General features: G+C 39.4%; 1 protein-coding gene across 2 annotated transcripts in view; it reads right to left on the reverse strand.

The window, feature by feature from the left end:
* Positions 1 to 10,842: 10,842 nt before the first annotated feature.
* SLC25A12 (solute carrier family 25 member 12) overlaps positions 10,843 to 19,128 on the reverse strand; it is a 79,251-nt gene continuing 70,965 nt past the window's right edge. For both annotated transcript variants that reach the window (XM_006195326.2, XM_014568260.2), the window contains 5 exons: positions 18,353 to 18,493; positions 16,399 to 16,537; positions 13,655 to 13,813; positions 13,442 to 13,532; positions 10,843 to 11,947 (listed from right to left, as the gene is read on the reverse strand). In XM_006195326.2, coding sequence (XP_006195388.1) covers positions 11,749 to 11,947; positions 13,442 to 13,532; positions 13,655 to 13,813; positions 16,399 to 16,537; positions 18,353 to 18,493 — 729 coding nt within the window. In that variant the 3' untranslated portion in view covers positions 10,843 to 11,748. The remainder of the gene's footprint in view (positions 11,948 to 13,441; positions 13,533 to 13,654; positions 13,814 to 16,398; positions 16,538 to 18,352; positions 18,494 to 19,128) is intronic.

A 19,128-nucleotide genomic window follows, 5' to 3' on the forward strand; every position in this document is an offset into this window, starting at 1 on the left:
CCCCTTTTCATTATTATCTTTTGTGAATCTACTTCTATATTCACTAACAAATTATAGTGGCTATAATTATCTCTCATATTCATCTCCTTTAACCTTTATACTAAAGTGGTTAACAAACCATCCTATTACAGAACTAGAGTTTTCTGACTGTATATTTACCTTTACTGGTGTGTCGTATACTTTCCTTTGTTTTTCATGTTTCTGATTAGTGTCTTTTCATTTGAGCCTGAGGAACCCCTTTCAGCATTTCTTGCAATACAGGTCTAGAAGCGATGAACTCCCTCAGCTTTTGTATTTCTTCTTCATATCTGAGAGATAACTTTGACACATAGAGTATTCTTGGCCAGCAATTTCTTTTCTTTTGGTGAACACTCTGAATATATCATTCCACTCTCTCCTGACCTGTAGGGTTTCTGCTGAGGAATCTGCTAATAGCTTAATGGGGGTTCCTTTATAGGTTACCATCTTTTTTTCCATGGATGCTTTTAGAATTGTTTTCCTTTGATTTTTTGACAGTTTCATTATTACGTGTCTTGGAGAGGGTCTTTTTGCATTGAGATCATAGGGTTGTTACCTTCATGAACTTGGATATCCTAATTTCTCCCCAGGTTTGTGCTCAACTGTTATTTCTTTAAATAAAGTTTCTGCTCCTTCACCCTCTCTTCTCTTTCTGGAACCCTGATTATTCTAATATTTGTTCTTTGGATGGAATCCCATAGACAGCATAGGCTTTCTTCACTCTTTTTCATTTGTCTTTTTTCTGCTGTTATTTCAAAATTCCTGTCCTCTAGCTTACATATCCTGTCTTCCATTTACTTTAGTCTGCTGCAGATGCTCTCTGTTGCATTTTTCATTTGTTTCATTGAATTTTTTGCAGCACCAGAATTTTAGTTCTTTTTAATAATTTCTATCCCTTGGGTAAATATCTCAACTTGTTCATGTATTTTTTTTTCCCTGACTTCATATGAATTGTCTGAGTTTTCTTGTAGCTCATTAAATTCTTTATCAACTAGACCACAAAATTCCATACCTTTGAGCTTGGTTATTGGAAAATTGTCTTTTGGTGATAACATGTTTCCTTGATTTTTCATATTCCATTCAGCTTGGCATTGCTGCTTTCACACTGGAAGTAGCTGGCATCTCCTTAAATCTTTACTGGCTGGCTCCAGGTGGGGTATACTGTTCTTTCCTTTGGTGCTTGTTGTATCTGGGGGTTTCTTTGCCTTTATATAGGAATACCTGCTGCACTCTCCTTGCTCCCTTCTGTGGCAGAAATCTTAAGCTTTTACGTCTTCTTTGGTTCTTAACCACTCACCAGACTGACTCCTGGAAACCTCTCTTGTTTTCCAAAGGTGGCGCCACAGCTCAAGTGGTTTCTCCCTTGCCCACCTGTTTTTCTGATAGTGTTCACTGGACTTGCTCTTACAGCTGCACCCCAGGAACGCACAGGAGCTGGCTACAGAGTGTAGGGAGGTGTGAGTGTAGCACCTGGGGCACTGGGGATCACTGTGGACCCAGGAGGGTGATCCTTGGGTGACGCATTCCCAGAGGCTTGTGCTTAAAGTTCTGCTAAAGACTTCCTGCTAAAGTTCTGAATGCTGTCAACAGGAATTGTATTCCTTTAATGCCTTTTGATATTCTTATCTGCCTCTTTCCTGATCATCCCCCAGTCATCAAAGTCCCACCTCAGTACTTTGGATACTTCTGGAGAGAAATGGGTTTCCCCAGCTGTATTTCCCCACTAGGGTAGCTGAGCACTCAACTCACAGCTCCTCTTTTCCCTAACAGGAGGGGTCACCATCACTGGGTAGTTCAGTCCTATGCAGTGTTGGGGGGAAGTCTGGTAAAGTGGGAAAGTTCCTTATTACTGTCAACCAAACTTTTTTTTCCTCCAATGGAGGTGTGGAACCTTCCCTTGGGAAGTTTGGATTTCTCAGATTTTCTCCTATCCATGTGTATCTGCCCCAGTCAGCACTCTTCAGGTTTTTTTTTTTTTTTTCCTGACAGGGGCAAGAGGATTTGGGAGTTTTGCTGGTTCCACAACCCATACCAACGTCTGCCTATTACTGGATTTACAAGTGGGCAAAACTCCTACCAGGTCCCTTGGCATATGGTACTTGTTCCCATAGAGCTTTTGTTCGTGGATGGATGTCTAATTCACTGTTTAAAAGGGGGGAAAAAGGAAGAATGTCTTATACTGCCATGATGCTGACCAATGAGTAGTTCTTAAGATAGTTCTATGGTCTCTATAATCTTTCACTGCAAATAAATTTGGTTCCTACTGAATACTCTATTTTATGACCCCTAACAGTATTCACTGCTAGGAATTGATTTTTAGCATTGATAAGTTCATCACAAAATTGTACATACTAGGAAGCACAGAATAGAGCTGATATTTCAGTAATTCGTTGTAAATAATACCTTCTGTGAATGGCTAGTAGTACAACACATTTTGTAACTTTAGGACCAGCCTAGGAGCCTCTGCAACACTAGTTCCTTTCAAGGAAATTAACTGGAACAAAAGAAAGGCTACAAAAGTTTTAAACACTGTATTAGTGAGGATGGATCAAGATGGCGGATGGAACAGAAGCATCTACTATCTCAACCCCAAACACCATAATGTGCTAAAGCAGAAGAAAAATAAGATAATCTGCTACAACATTGAAAATGAGAGGGCTAGCAATGGAATAGATATTGGGGAATGCCAGAAAGATAGAAAGCAGATGGGGTCAAAACTACAGGGAAATAAAACAGGAAATCAGAACACAAAACGATGGGCAGGGGGTTCATCAGCGGGGATTGAGAATAGCTAGGCAAGTCTCATCCCTCCCGTGAGCCAAGTTGGGGACAAAAGGGTGTCTATACTCAGCCTATAACATAACAGTGGGTAAAGCCACTGGAGCTGGAGAAGCAGGGCAATGCCCAGAGTTAGTTACCTGCTTACTCTCAAGAGGAAAAGAGAAATCTATACCCAGAATCAAAATATTGGCATATCCTTACCTGGAAGCACACCCTACCCCTCCCATCACTGGCCTTGATAAACAGAAAAACATCCACAAAAAGAGGCTCTCATACAAAACTGAGCAACGAAATAAACAACTAAACAAACTACAATTACGAATCACCAAAATATTTCAAGAAAGGCCCAAAGAAAAACTTCAAAAAAAAAAAAAATCCACAGATGAAAGAAGATAAGTAAGTGTATTTGCTATCCCAAGGGCATAGAAGATCTCAGAGTCATTAAATTAAACAAACCAGGCTGAATAGCAGAGGCATACAGCTTAAGAGCAAAGCTGTGAGCAGGCTGATTACAAGATGAGTCTCCCATTACTCAGTCTAGAAGTACAGATGGAGAACGTATCAAGGAATGCTAAAAGATACAGGGATAGGTTCAGACAGTCGATAACTAAACAGAAAGGAGATAAGAGACAAGCGAGTAGAATGGATTTTTTTTTTTTTTTCTGAAAGCCTTAGGATTAAAAGGGTTCATCCCCATACAGCACAGAACCAGATGAATTTTTAAAAGGCAAAATTTCAAAATAATGATGGACAAATCCTAATAGCTGCCAGAGGCCCCAAAACAGGTTATATACAATTTAACACTACTGGCATCAGGTCTGTCTTTGATAATAATGTATGAAGACAAAACAAATTACTTTGAACCAAGCATCCTACACATTCAGTTTCCAGTCCTGTGTGTAAGAAGCTTACACACTGCCATTCCATTGTAACAGCAGGTAAAAAGCTGAACTAGATCTATGAGGGAAGTAAGGTCACAGGGCAAAGCACTGTCCCCAGAATTGAACAGACCGACAGGCATATATAGAGAATCACAACATACTGGAGAATAAACCTCTGTGGGGACCAGTGCAGGGAAACTTTAATTGACAAACAGCTGGAGGTTCAACGTGGACAACTTGAGTTTAAAACGCCAGGAGAACTCAGTTATGCAGGGGTGGGGAGGGGACACTTGTTTCTGAGTTTTACCCCCCTGGGTCTTACCACTTTCTCACAGTGAATATATGAGAATAATCCCCTTGTCCTTCCTAGCAAGAGGAGGGGAAACGGAACCATTCTGAAATAAACCAGAAGATCCTGCTTTACATAGTAAGGTCTGCCCTCAGGAAAAACTATTTGAACAGATCCTAACTGCCCTGGAGGGAGAGAACTCCCATTCTAGCCACCCTGCCTCACCTAAGAGGGGTGGGATAGGGGGCTGAGAAACACATATAATTCACAGTCCAGAGGCACAGGCTCACTAAAGGACAGATCTAATCACAGGCGTATAAAACACTTTCCCCACCGGTAACTCACCATCACATTACCAAAAGCCTATTTGCATTAATTCTTTTTACCTGGTTTACCATGTACATTTGTCAAGAAAGAAATTACAATGCATACTAGTTAAAACACACAGTTGAAAGAAAGCAAACACCAAAAATATGCACTATGGCTCATATGTCATATGGCAGATGTGGCAGGGATGTTGGAATTACCAGACTGAGAATGTAAAACTATGATTTATTATGTTAAGGTCTCTAATGGAGAAAGCATACAAGAACAAATGGGCAACTTAGCAGAGAGAAAGTCAAAAAAATAACCAAAAATGTTAAGAGATAAAAACACTAACAAATGAAGAATGACTTTAATGGACTTAGTAGACTGGACATGGCTGAAGAAAGAATCTGATTCTGAGGGTATCTCATTAGAAACCTCTAAAATCTGAAAAGCAAACAGAAAAAAAGACTGGGGCAGTCAGTGGGGGAGGTGTGGACAGAATATTTAAGAACTATGGGACAGCTACGAAAGGTGTGATATATATGTGTAATGGGAATACCAGAAAGATAGAAGGGAACAAAACAAATATTTGAAACCATGACTGAGAGTTTTCCTGACTTCAATGTCAGACACCACACCACAAATCCAGTAAGAGACCATCAAGCAGGATAAATGCTAAACAGAAAAGGAAAAACCTATACCTAGGCATATAGTTTTAAAACTACAGAAGATGAAAGATTAAATCCTGAAAGAAGCCAGAGGAAATAACACCTTACCTGTAGGGGAGCAAAGATGAGAATAACATCCGACTTATCCTCAGAAATTATGAAAGCAAGAAGCAAGAGGAGAGAAATACTTAAAGTGTTGCAAGAAAAAACCTACCAACCTAGAATTCTGTAGACTGTGAAATTATCTTTCAGAATTAAAGGGAGAGGAGTTCCCAAGATTTTGAAATAGAAAGATCCTGAGCTCACCTCCTCTCACAGGCATACCAAAATTACAATAATTTATAAAACTATCAATGAAAAAGACTGAAACCTACCAGGAAAGATCTAAAACTTAAAATATAAAGAAGGAACCATAATGAGATGGGTAGGAAGGGGAGAGTTATGGTATAATCAAGATCCATACCCCCAGGTGGGCAACCCAGAATGGGAGGATATTAACAATATTGCAAAGGTTTTCTTCAACGAGCCAGAGTCTGCACCTCACATTGGACTCCCCAGCCCAGGGGTCACATATCAGGAAGACAAACCCCCAGAATGTTTGACTTTGAATGTCAGTGGGGCTTACTTTCAGGAGATCCCAAAGGCTGTGGGAAATAGAGACTGCCCTCTTAAAGGGTGCAAAGACAATTTCACATGTTCAAGGATCCAGGGCAAAAGCAGTAATTTGAAAGGAGCCTGGGTCAGACCTACCTGCTGATCTTGGAGAGGAAGGAGGCAACTGGAGCTCACCCTGGGGACACAGATCAAGGGATTAATCCAAGAAGAATATATAATAATTGTAAATATATATGCACCCAACATAGGACCACCTAAATACATAAAGTAAATATTAACAGACAAAAGGAGAAATTGGCAGTAATACAATAAAAGTAGGGAACTTTAACAACCCACCTACATGAATTGACAGATCATCCAGACAGAAAATAAATAAGGAAACACTGGCCTTAAATGACATGTTAGACCTGACTGACTTTACATATAATATATAAATATATATAACATTACATCCAAAAGCAACAAAATATGGATTCTTTTCAAGATAGATTATATGCTAGGCCACAAAATAAGCCTCGGTAAACTTAAAAAAGTAAACTTAAAAAAACTGAAATCATATCAAGCACCTTTTCTGACTACAACTTGATGAGACTAGAAATTACAAGAGAAAAACCTGCAAATAACACAAATATGTAGAGGCTAAACAATATGTCACTAAGCAACCAAAGGACCACTGAAAAAAATCAAAGAAAAAAAAATACCTGGAGACAAACAAAAATGAAAACACAATGGTCCAAAACTCATGGGACACAGCAAAACCAGTTCTAAGAGTAAAGTTTATAGCAATATAAGCTTACCTCAAATAAATCATCTAACATTACACCTAAAGGAACTAGAAAAAGAACAAAATCCAAAGTTAATAGAAGGAAGGAAATCATAAAGATCAGAGCAGAAATAAATGAAATACAGAGTAAAAAATCATAGAAAAGATCAATGAAACTAAAACCTGGTTTCTTGACAAGATAAACAAAAATGATAAACCTTTAGCTACACTCATCAAGAAAAAGAGAGGGCCCAAGTCAATAAAATAAGAAATGAAAAAGAAGAAGTTACAACTGACACCATAGAAATACAAAAGATCATAAAAGGTTACTATGAAAAACTGTATGCCAATAAAATGGATAACCTAGAAAGAAGTGGATAAAGTCCTAGAAATGTACAATCTCCCAATACTGAACCAGGAAGAAATAGAAAATATGAACAGACCAATTACTAGTAATGAAATTGAATCAGGAAAAACAAAAAAACCCACCCAACAAGTAGAAGTCCAGGATCAGACTGTTTTACAGGTGAATTCTACCAAACATTCAGAGAAGAGTTAACACCTGTACTTCTCAAACTATTCCCTCCAAAAAACTGCAGAGGTAGGGACTCCTGAACTCATTCTGTGAGGCCAGTATATACCTGAAACTAATGTAATATTGTAAATCAACCACACCTCAATAAAAAAGTTTTAAAATAGTGTGCAAAAGAAGAAAAGTATAAGGAAAAATAAAAGTTTTCCTCACACAAACCCCAATTTAAAAATAAGTTAAAGACTTGAAGAGACACAAATATCTACAAGCATATGAAAAGATGCCCAACACATTTAGTCACTGAGGAAATGCACGTTAAAACCAAATGTAGTGTCATTTCATACCCACTGAAAAAATGTGAGAGACAATGATAAAATGTTGGTGAGAATGTGGAAAAACTAACATTCATACACTGCTGGTGGAAACATAAAATGATACACTTTACTTTTGGGGAAGTGATGGAAATGTATTAAAATTGGATTGTGGTGTAGGTTACACAGCTTTGTAAATATCTCAATAGAGCTGTTAAAAAGAAAAATTAACTTCACCACTAAACTACTCTCCCATTTATAGTATTGGGACAAGTTAGACAACACAGGGAAACAATCAGATAAACAACATGGTACAGTCTTCAAGTCAAACAACTTACAACATTAAGGACAAACAAATTTTTTTAAAAAAGGGATTATTCCCAGAATTAAGAACTAAAGACGCACAGCAACCAGGCATAATGCATCAATATTGATTAGATCCTGCATCAGAAAAACAAAGACATTTCTGTAGTAGTTGGGGACGTTTGAATTTTGACTGAATATTAGATGATACTACAAAATTCTTGAATTTTTATGTGTGATAATGGTACTCTCTGGTGGCAGAATGTCCTCATTCTTAGAGGAGATGTATGCTGAAATATTTAGGGATGAAGTACCATGATGTTTGCAACATAGTTTCAAATGGTTGAGCAAAAATAAATGTGTATTTATAAATATAAAGCAAATATGGAAAAATGTAAGTAAGTGAATCTAGCTGAAAGGTATTCAAATAATTCATTTTACCTCTTCAAACTTTTATATAGGTTTGAAGTTTTTTAAAATAAAAAGTGGGGAATGGGTGGAAGGGGATAGCTCAAGCTTAGCATGCATCAGGTCCTGGGTTCAATCCCCAGTGCCTCCATTAAATAAATAAATAAATAAACCTAATTATCTACCCCCCCCAGAAAAAACCTAAAAAAAAAAAAAGTAATGGAGAGTGTATATGGCACAGGAAAAGACCAGTAAGACAAAATTAAAAGTTCAGAAATAGATCTTTGCATATGCCAACCCTTAATACATAATAGAGAAGGCACTTCAGAGCAGTAGGGAAAGGAAGGTTTGTTTTTTTCAACAAAGTGTTGGGACAACAGACTAGCCATATAAAGAAGCAAAAAAAAAAAAAAAAAAATTACCTCATACCACATGCCAAAGACAGTTCCAAGTAGGATAAAATCTCAGTGTGAGAGGCAAAACTATAAAGCATTTAAGAAGATAGTATCAGCCATATCCGTGACCTAGAGAGAGAATAAAATTTTTAAATGAAATATAAAACATGCTAACCATAGGGAAAATTTGATGTACTTGAAAATACTAAAATTAAAATGTTAAACAAAACGTGAAAAGACAAGCCACAACCTGGGAAAAGATTTTGCAATACAATTCATAAAGGAATGGCATCTAGAATATATAAAGATACCCCTGCAAATTATTAACAAAAATGGGCAAAAGGCTTCAATTCGTATTTCACTCACCAAAGATGAAATCCAAATAGCCAATAAAGATATAGGCATTTTCACATGCTGTCAGTTGGAAATTAGTAAAGTCTTTCTGAAGAACAATGTGGCAATTCAACATATATGAACATATGAAAGATGTTCAGCCTCATTTGATAAAAGGAAAATGCTAATTAAAACCACAAGATAACATCATACACCCAACAGACTGGTAAAAATTAAAGAGCCAGTACACCCTAGAGGAATCAGTATGAGCATCTCTGAGAACTAGCAAAGGTTAATAAACCTTCTCTGTGGTTCTGCTCTTAGGTATATATCCTTTTAAAAATGCATACTCCAAAACATATGTACAAAATATCCAGGGCAGCACTGTCTGTAATATCCCCGAACTGGAAACAACCCAGAAGTCCAGAGGAAAGTGGCAAAATAAACTGTAATATATTCATACAATGGAATAAGAAGACTATGACTTATACAGCAAATGACAGGCATTAACCTTACATTTAGAAAAGGAAACAAGTCTCAAAAATATACAGTATAATTTGATTTATATAAATTTCAAAAACAGGAACTAAATACTATGCTTAGGAAAGTATATATGGGTGGTAAAAGTATAAAAAGCCAAAAAAATGAAGATTAGGGCTGGTGTTAGAGAGGACACGGGGTTGAGATGGGAAGATACTATGTGGGAACTTCTAAGGCGTCAGAAATATTCTATTTGTTGATCTGGGTAGTTACATGGGTGTTTACTTTATGACCATTTGTTTAAAATATATATGTATGTGTCTGTGTATATACACACACACAGATGTTTCATGTACTTTCCCCACAATAAAAGAAAATATACAAATGGCCAGTAAATATGAAAAGCCATTCAACTTCACTAGTAACTAGCAAATGAAAAAACAACACTGATCACCTGTTCATGATTTGCCTAAAATGTAAGACTGACAATATCCATTTTTGCTGAGGTTGGAAAGAAATGAGCGTTCTTGTATGCTGTCGGTAGGAAAGTAAGTTAGTAAAGGCTTTTTGAAGAACAATGTGACAATATATATAAAAATGTAAAACCAATATATCTCATATAGTACCAATTCCAATGTTAAATATCCATCTTAATGAAATACTAGAACATGTACTCAAAATACATGTACAAAGATGTTTACTGTTCACAGCACTGCTTGCAATAGTGAAAAAAATGAATGAATCTCAGTAAGGGAGTATCTGTGAAAAGTATCAAAACCCATACACTGGAATACTATGCTGCTATTAAAAATTAAGAATCTTTACTGAACTGACATGGAAAGATCTCAAAGACATTAAGTGAACAAAAGCAAGTCACAGAACAACACATACATAGCCTAACTCTTGTTTTTCAAATATAAATACCTATATTTACATACAGAGATGTGTGAAAAACAGACTACAAATCTGTACTCTAATCTGTTAGTGGTCACCACCTCTGGGGCAGGGAACAGCAAAGGGAGAAGCAGAGTAAAGAGGGCACTTTCGCATCTTACTCTATATACATATTTTCTGAATCTTTGTAAGAATATATCCATGGACCACATGCACATTTTTAACAGGTGGTAATAGCAAAACAACTGTATTGCTATTTATTCCATTCCAATGAGAACAACTGAATACATTTGGAAATAACTTGCTTTCAAACCTAATTCTTTTGTTCCTGGAGGGCCCTGAGAGAGCCTACAGTGTGTTACAGGGCTGTCAGCCATCAACGGGTGAGCCATGTGTGGGATACTAAGTGACTTTGTTCATCCCCAGGCTCACCTCTTGAAAATATTTGCATACATTCTCATATCCTGGCTCATTGACAATAGCAATAATGTTTTCCCAAAGTACTCTAACATAAATAAATTCTGATGGTACACATCAAATCACAACCAGAGCAAAGTGTAGATGTGGCTGTCAAGATGCATGTTTAGATCTAAATTAGTAATCACACCCATGGTGAGTGACTTTTGGAATAAGCAGTTTGTATTTGGATTCATAAGAGCCTACACACCACTAAATCACGAGATAGAGCTTTTTCTATTAACTTCTTCATTCCCCTCACTCCACCATACCTCTTTCCAAATCAAACTCTTTTCTATGAAAGTGGGAAAGAGGAAAACCTGATCATTAGTTATCAGGAATTGGCAGTGAACCACAATAAAAAGCACTATCAGTATATTTATGAAGGAAAATCCAACTCCATGCATAATTTTGGTGTGCATTTTATTTTTGACTGGAATCATATCCATATGAATAAAATTGCCAAAGTATCCTTTAGACTTTTGAAAGGTAGGCCCTCGCCTCGCTGTGTCAGAGGAAGGCAAAACTAAACCAGTAATGCTGGAGACATCCCCGTTTCCATATGCACGTTGACAGGAGAGGAGCTGTCTAGGAAATGCCTTTTGATTGATGAACAGACAAGAATCTAAACACACATGAAATACAAACGGAAACACATCAGCACACGCAAGTCATTAGCCTGGTCCTCTGGCCCCCACTGGCATGCATCTTTTCCAAAAGATCTCTTATTCAGTGGTGTCAGCACTTGGTCTCATTATGCTTCTTATTAACAAATACCTTTTTATTTCAGAATGGAAAACAAGCCAAGAATTAAATACATCCAATATTGATGCTTTATTTCCGTAAGTCATCAATAAGAGAATGAATTTAACTTTAATACATTTATTTTCGTGTGATTCTTAATAAAACACTTTCAAAACATTCTGTACATTTCAAGCCACTCAGAACTGCATTACATTCTATAAATGTGATTTGTTGGGATGAGGTGCCAAGACGTCTCTGTACAAAGATGTACAATATGTACAGTCACTAGAAGTGCAAGCTGTGCAAAGCAGTCTAGAACACTAATTCATGCCAAGGCTTAGAAAACACTTCAACACATAAAACTAAAGCTGCAAACTGCATTGTGTTGTGGTTTTTTTCCTGGGCAAATGACTACTTTATAAACAAATATATGTATACGCCATATAGAAAGAACAGTTTGACTCCTCAGCTCAGTCAGCACCATGCAGCTGACTGGATGCATTACAGGGCTGCTCTCCCAGGCCCCTCTCTTTAGGGCTCCATTTTGCCACATTCAATGGTAGTCTCATCACTGAGCTGCCGCCACCACCTTTGGCTGAACCCCAGCAACACTAGGAGATTTAAATTTGGGGAGATAAAGGCCAAACTTGTTTTCAATGCCAGCAAAAGTGGCTGTGGCGAGTCTGTATCCACCGATGTGATCGGGATTGGCAGGAGGAAGGTCTGCGATGCGTGACTTAGGTGTCGGTTCTGAGCCAGAGGGTTTGCTGTTGATAGAAAAAGCCAATGGTTAGGGTACTCAAGACTGAGGAAGATGGCACACAACTGAACACTTTCAGTCTGGCCCATGTGCCACAGACTGTTCAACTATTCCCTTGTCATTTATGCTGCATTAGTCATGCTTTACAGCTGCTTTATTTTTTTAAATATTTACTTATTTATTTATTTATTATTTAAATTTTGGCAGGGCAGTGGGGGGAGGTAATCAGGTTTATTTATTCTTAGAGGAGCTACTGGGGATTGAACCCAGGATCTCCTGCATGCTAAGCATGTACTCTACCACCTGAGCTATACCCTCCCCTCTTACAGCTGCTTTAAAAGCAACACATTCATATATTTGATTTAGAAGAGAAATGGCCTCAATTTCATATATATAAACAGACCTGCAGAAAAGAGATCAGAAGACATATTCAAAAACTAACTCTCTGGGAAGGAGGATTATGGATGATTTTCTCTTTCATACTTTTCTGTTTTCCAAATTTTCTACACTGAGCATAAATTAATCATAGGAAATTTACATTTTTCTTTTATTTTGACATAATAAAAAAGCTAATTTTTAAAATAATAGACTCATATAGGTTATTACCAAAATTATTTAAAGAGAAATAGATACAGTTCTTACTTTTACAGAAATGTAAAAGTATAGAAAAGCCTGGAATTGAGAGATTGCTGTTCTGACTTTCTTTGTATCAGTTCCTCTACCTGGTTTAATAGCTAATTCTCTACTTGGCTTCTGAGCAGGAAAAGGGTTCACAGGCTTATGAGGTAAAAACTCAGATATGGGGATTTTATCTTTTGCTAAGAAGCTGATAATTGCTTGCTCTGGGTACAACCTTCCCACCCACCAAATACAACAAGCAATTCCTCTTCTATCCAGCACAGGCTTCAAATACTAAGCTTTAAGAGGCCCAATTTCTGGCCCCAATTTCATCAGTGGTTACGTCCAGGGGCATAACCTCTCTCTGAATCTTTTTTTTGGAGGGGACAATAAATTAGCTCTAAGAACATCTATACCTATCTAACAACAAATTATGGCGAATAATGAAATCTTGGAGGTGTGAAAGGGCTTGACTGAGTCTTTGAAAGAATGTTTACAAAAGTGTTACTAATACAAATTTATATTACTTCTGGTTAAAAGGATATATATATATAATATAAAATACGTAATAAAAATCCAAATAGGGACCTAAGTCCATGAAAGTTAGTATTTGCTTACAATTAAAAGACAGTTATTCACATAATACTTTAATTTGCTGCCTTCCTAAACTTTCCCCAAGTAGCTGCTTAATACTGGGTATGATGTCACCCTGTCCAGGTCTTACTCCCCCTAACACTGAAGTTTCTCAAGCCCACTGTTTGCTTTAAATGCATTAGTCCTGGAGGATCCTCTGTCCTGTCGGTTTCTAAGAGTTCCAAAAACCGCCTTTATAGGCCAAAGGCTTGTTTTGGTTTTTGGTGCTATCTTTATAGGCTGCACTTACAGGCCTCCAAAATCAATGTAAAACCACCGCTGGAGAAGTTCATAGGTGACCAAAGTGACACCAAACTGGGGAGAGGATCGAAACACTCGAGCTGAAAGAGAGAGATGAGATGCGGGCAGTTAACAGCGGGATGACTGTGGCAAAGACGACCAGTGAGTAATGGGAGCAGGACCCTAAAGTCAGCCAGCCTTTCTGCGTGGCCCCAGCCCCTACCTGCAGTCCCTTTCCAAAATGCCGAGGGCCCTTCTTCCCGGAGTATCTTCCTGAAACAGTCGATGACACCGCTGTATGTCGTCTGGCCAGCACGGGCAGCCACTTGCAGTCTTGTCTTGATGACATCAGCAGGGGTCACCAGAGAAGCGGCAGGTACACCTTTCAGGAGGAAGGCACATTTAATTCATCCAAAGTACCTTACAAAGGATAGAAATACTGCTAACATTAACAGTACAATTAGCAACTTTAATTGCTTTAACTCGAAGCTTCTTAAATAGATACCTGGGCACTAATGGAAAAAAGGATATACAAGCCTATTTGCTGCTTCAGTGGGGTCAGGGCCAAATTATATTTTCTTTCTGAATGAGGAAAATCATTTTACATTGCATGATCCCAAACAACTGTGAGAGGAAGAAATGCAGCAGCATTACCAGGACAATTCCCACCTGTTCCCCTTTAGGTTTCAATATTTTCCTTGCTTTCTTTTCTTAAATAAGACATGGTATTTTCATGTATAATAAGAAGTGAAGATAATGTCAATTTAATGAGCTGCTAACAACATCTGACACCAAACTGTAGTACTTTCTGCTCATTCCTGTCACCTTACTGTGCAAGGTGAATATCAATACTCATATCCACTCAGCCGTTTGAGGGGCTAACTTGAGAGCTGACTGTGACTCCTTTCAGACACGCGTATCTGACAGAAGTCATTACAACTGAGGCAGAGGAGGCCAGGCAACCAGTTAAGGAACAGTAGGGGAACTGATCATCAAAAGGCCTTGTCATCCAGCCCTGTGCCCCAGCTCCCTGGGGCCATGTTGAGATTGATCAGCAGCAGGACACACAAGATGGATTTCATAACCACACCTTTTACTTATAAAACAAAACAGGGAACAAAGGAGCTTATAACTCCTTCCTCAGGGAGAAGAAATTCAATTTGGCCTGAATGTCATGGATCATCACTGTGCAGACGGAGCTGGTAGACTTGGGCGGGGGGCAGGGGGGTTGTTAGCGATGATGAAATATCCTCCCCCACAGCCCTCCACCTCATTTAGGTGAAACTAGGTAAATTGTCAACTTTGAAATTTTCTGCATTCTGAATGTTCTCAATGCCTGCCAGCAAAGCTTTATAGGTAAAAAGTAGAAAAATCCATCTTTCACTCTGAAAACTGACATCAAATATCTGTGGGCAAGAAGTTGGTGCTGACAGTTCCATGAAAATGTTTACTTGGTTCCGTCAACCACTGGCAAAATGCCTGTCCATGATTAGCCTGTTCTTTGCTGCTGACTGGAAGACAGAGAGAAAAGACTGGAGGGAAGACTGGATGGCCCTCACTTAAAACAGGGAGACTTTGGTGAGTATCTGAAAGGAGCTGGACGAACACTCAGTGCCAAGACTGAGAAGGTAGCTTTACTGGCTTTCCGATATCACTGCAATTGATTGCAGTTCTAAACGCCACAGAACAAGGGAGTTGCTAGACTCCAAACAAGGGCCCAAAGCTCCCTGGGAGAGCTTCTTAATCACAAGTCATTCCCTTATCATCATGGGTGAGAAGAATAACATGTCCAGCCAGCACCCCCAGAACCAAGGGCTCCTGCCACACACCACATTTCAGGAGGTACTTAGGCTGTCCTGCTGTGCTTAGCCAGCAAACCAGAGGAGAACGTACCCCGTAAGAGCAACACAGTGCCAGGATCCCAGGTGGTCAGAGTGACACTGAGCAGCTGGGGACAGCACTGGGTTTGTGTTCATTCACCCTGCATGTTTCCAGCCCTGACCAGCTGTAATGGAGAGCAAACATGTGCCCTTTCCTGCCTCTGTCATTTCTGAGGGCTGGTGCAGCGAAGGGTGCCTGGTCCTCCCCTTCTATCCCAAGTGAGCTCCCTCACAACTCAAGAGGAAGGCTGGGTTGTGACATTAGAAGGAAGCATCTTAGTACCTTCTCAAATTTGTTAGGCTCCTCTTTCAGATGGAATCTCTTCTGTGCCTAATTCGGTACCTTGGACCAAATGGAGGTTTTCGCCTGTTCCGTTGACATTTATTGAGCTCCTATTATTACTATGCTGGCCACGTAGGGAAGGCAAGGATGAACAGAATGAAACCCTTGCCCTCAAGGAGCACCCAGATTAATACAAAGGATGAAACTTTTGAAAAAAACCATTAATAAATGACGAAAGTGTTCACAGACAGAGAAGAGATGCCAACTGAGTGCAGGGTGGTCTGCTGGGTAAGCATTGCTTACTTTGGTCTGACAGGATGATGGTAGAAGGAACAGGAACAGCTTCCTGAAGCAAACTCAAAGCCAAATCATGTAGATTCCAGTATACAGAATTAGAAAGGAAGGGCATGCTAGACCTGTGCATCAGGACGAGGTACAGCAAAGCAACTGATTTGATGAAGAACTTTTCCACCTACTGCCTAGCTTGCCTGCACCCAAGTTTTCAGAGACAGAGGAGGCTAAGAAATATGTTAATGATGAAAACCCAATTTAGATGGGCAGAGCTAATTTGGCTTGAGTTGCTAAGCTGCATTAAGCTGTTTATCCACATTATGCAAATGTAATTAACTCTCATCAGAATTATAGCACATCCCACAAAGGAGAAAAAGCGATCATAAGTAAACTAAGTCATATACAGACAATAACCCTTCCAGAAATAAAAGGGAAAACTGTATCAAGATTCTGTACTTCTTATGAGAATTGGGAGAAGAAGGGGTTGGTTTAAAAAAAAAAAATTGTAGTTACCTGCCATGGCTCCTGCTGCAAGGAGATTTAAACCTCCCACGTGTCCATTTTCATCAGCCAGAAGTAGTTTGCAATGAGCATAAACAGGAAAATAGATTGCAGAGAAGGGAATGTCTCGGAGGAAACACGCTTTGGCACCCTGTCAAACAGTGAGGAAATAGTACGAAACAGTTGTGTAAACAAGGTGTGAATGCCCTGAGGGATTCAGGGTGACAAGCCTGGGCTGTCCCTCAAACAACATTGGGACTGACGTGGGAGGGCAATGGGAGAGTTGGCGGGGCACTGGGAAATACACACGGCTCAAAGTTGGAGACAGGCTGGTGGATCATGGAGTCCTCGAGTTAGTTAACTGGGTAATGATGGTTTTCCCACAACTAGGAATTTTCTGGCATTTCCAATATAAATTCAGTTTTTAAGGTTAACAAAAATGCAATCCTCAAACCTCTAGGCTGCTTGTTCTGTTTGGCTTTGGTAGGTGCAAGGGGTGTGGGTGGGAATAGACTTGAAACCCAGTATGAACAGCTTGATTTCAAAGAGACCAGCAAAGGAAGCCCCAAAAGTGAACAAATTACCAATTTAACTCACCTCAGCTTAGAGCCCCTGAAGCACCAGCTAAGAAGCTGTAGACAGCAGCAGTGGAAAAGGAAGGTGACTATTCTTGGGACGGGGAAAAAGAAACCACCACTCTTCCCTCCTCATTCCCCATGTCCTAAATAGCGGAGGATGGGGTGGGGGGGACCTCACACAACATATTTCAGCAGGAGATGCCCTTGCGGGTGGAGAACCACCCAGGGACTGCTTGTCTCAGTGACCGGGAGGGTGCAGTGAACACCCTCCTCAGCCCTTATTACCCTACTGCCCAGGCTTCAGCTAGCCAGGCAAATACCCTACCTTTGGTACTTGTTTCCCTAATGGTTCTGTTTTTAAAAGACAAAATCAAGTGTTTTGAAAAAAAAATTCCTGGGACTCTTCCGAAGGATGATACAGAGAGAAACAGTATTAATAAATTCAGCTTTCAAAGGGCATTCCAAAAAGGATGAAAACTGGGGGTAGAGGGGAGGGAATGTGTACAAAGCTTTTTCAAGATAGGCATCACTGGTTTACTGGTTGTAGCTGTGTCATTCTAATTGAGAGAATTTCTAATTTCCAATTTGCAGCTACAGAAGCCAATTTACACATTTCTACAGTGATGGATCTATAAATAAATCAGATGCTGTGGAAACACAGTTGTCTATAAAATCTAAATTTACGTATTCTCCCCTTATACCAGGCAGAAGAATAGAAAGAAAGACTCTTCCTTGTTTAAGAAAAATAATAGCTTCTGCTCCATTACATCTGATCTGTAATGATGGAGTAAGTGTACCTGCAGGGAAGGAATCTATTGACTGGCATTTTGCTAAAGTACAGTACACTCTGGTTTTGTTTTGTTTTGTTTTGTTTTAATGGAATTCATTATTGACAAATCCCACCACTTAACTTCTTAAAGACCTGAATCCTACCAAACTCTACTACTGTTTCACTGTGGTCAAATTATTAAGACAAAGAGAAGCTCCTACTGGGAAGATAACAATAGAGATAACTCAGACTCAAAATAAACATAAGACTATTCTGAAGTCCTAAACCAGCCCCAAAAGAACACCTAAGAAACTTTCCCAAACCCACCATCAAATAAAAGACTGTGAACCTAAAGCCAGCAGGTCTGCAGTGCTGGCCTCCCTGCCGGCAGCTTCATAAAAGCCTGAAGACAACAGGAGAGTGTGTTTGTGTCTCCCACTGCCTCTAATAGAAGTGTCCTGATTTTTCCTTTTTGTTTGATTTACTACTCCAGGGACTACCCTGCTGGACAAGATTGCTTTTCCATTTAGGGGGAGAAGTCTGGTTTCCACATTTTTTCACATTTCTATCAAGTACATTACAACCTCTCTACTGAGATAACCCAAGGCAATCTACCCACCTTATACAGACCAAAAAGTCCCAGGTCCCGGAGCACATTCAGGGCACTGACCCTGGGCCCTGTGGTGATCTCTCCAGCTACCTGCAGGCGAATCTTTACTATCTCCAGCGGGTTAGTAAAGATGACCTGAGAACCGCCAGCCTGCAGGCAAGAAAGGAGAGACAGAAGCAGATTTCCAAATCAGAGCCCGATCAGCAGTATAACCAAGGAAAGTTCGGAGAAGTCTCCACACTGTACCACTTTTTGCCTCCCTCTTTAGACGGGAATGAGAGTCCAATGCGTTGACCGATATTCTGAAGGGACTCTTAAAGGATGGTCCCAAACTCTGTCTCAAGCCAATCTATGTCTAGGTTTGTTTCTATTTGAAATGTCAAGAGTGTTTCTCAAAGCAATCTTTCCAGGGTCAACCTAGTCATATCCAAAATGGCAAAACTAATAAACTCACTTAGAAAACAAAAGTGAAGCCAGATGTGGCAGCAGGAGGTCTAATGAAAAGGAAAGAGACAGTAGAAGGTTGGTTGGTATCTTTTACCAAGCTGGAGCTAAAATTCAGCTCTAAAATAGTTTTCTTTCCTCTTCTTAGCAAGCATTCTCCTCACCTCGACCACCTGCTTCCTTCTCCTTGGACTGTAGGGCAATTAACACAGAAGTGTTTTTGCCCCACAGAGGTCAAAGGGGGAAAGTCTACTCTGGTTCAAATTCTAAAATGGGGGGAGGGTATAGCTCAAGAGGTTAAGCACATGCTTAGCATGCATGAGGTCCTGGGTTCAATTCCC

This window comes from Camelus ferus, chromosome 5, assembly GCF_009834535.1.
Source record: "Camelus ferus isolate YT-003-E chromosome 5, BCGSAC_Cfer_1.0, whole genome shotgun sequence".
NCBI lineage: Eukaryota > Metazoa > Chordata > Mammalia > Artiodactyla > Camelidae > Camelus > Camelus ferus.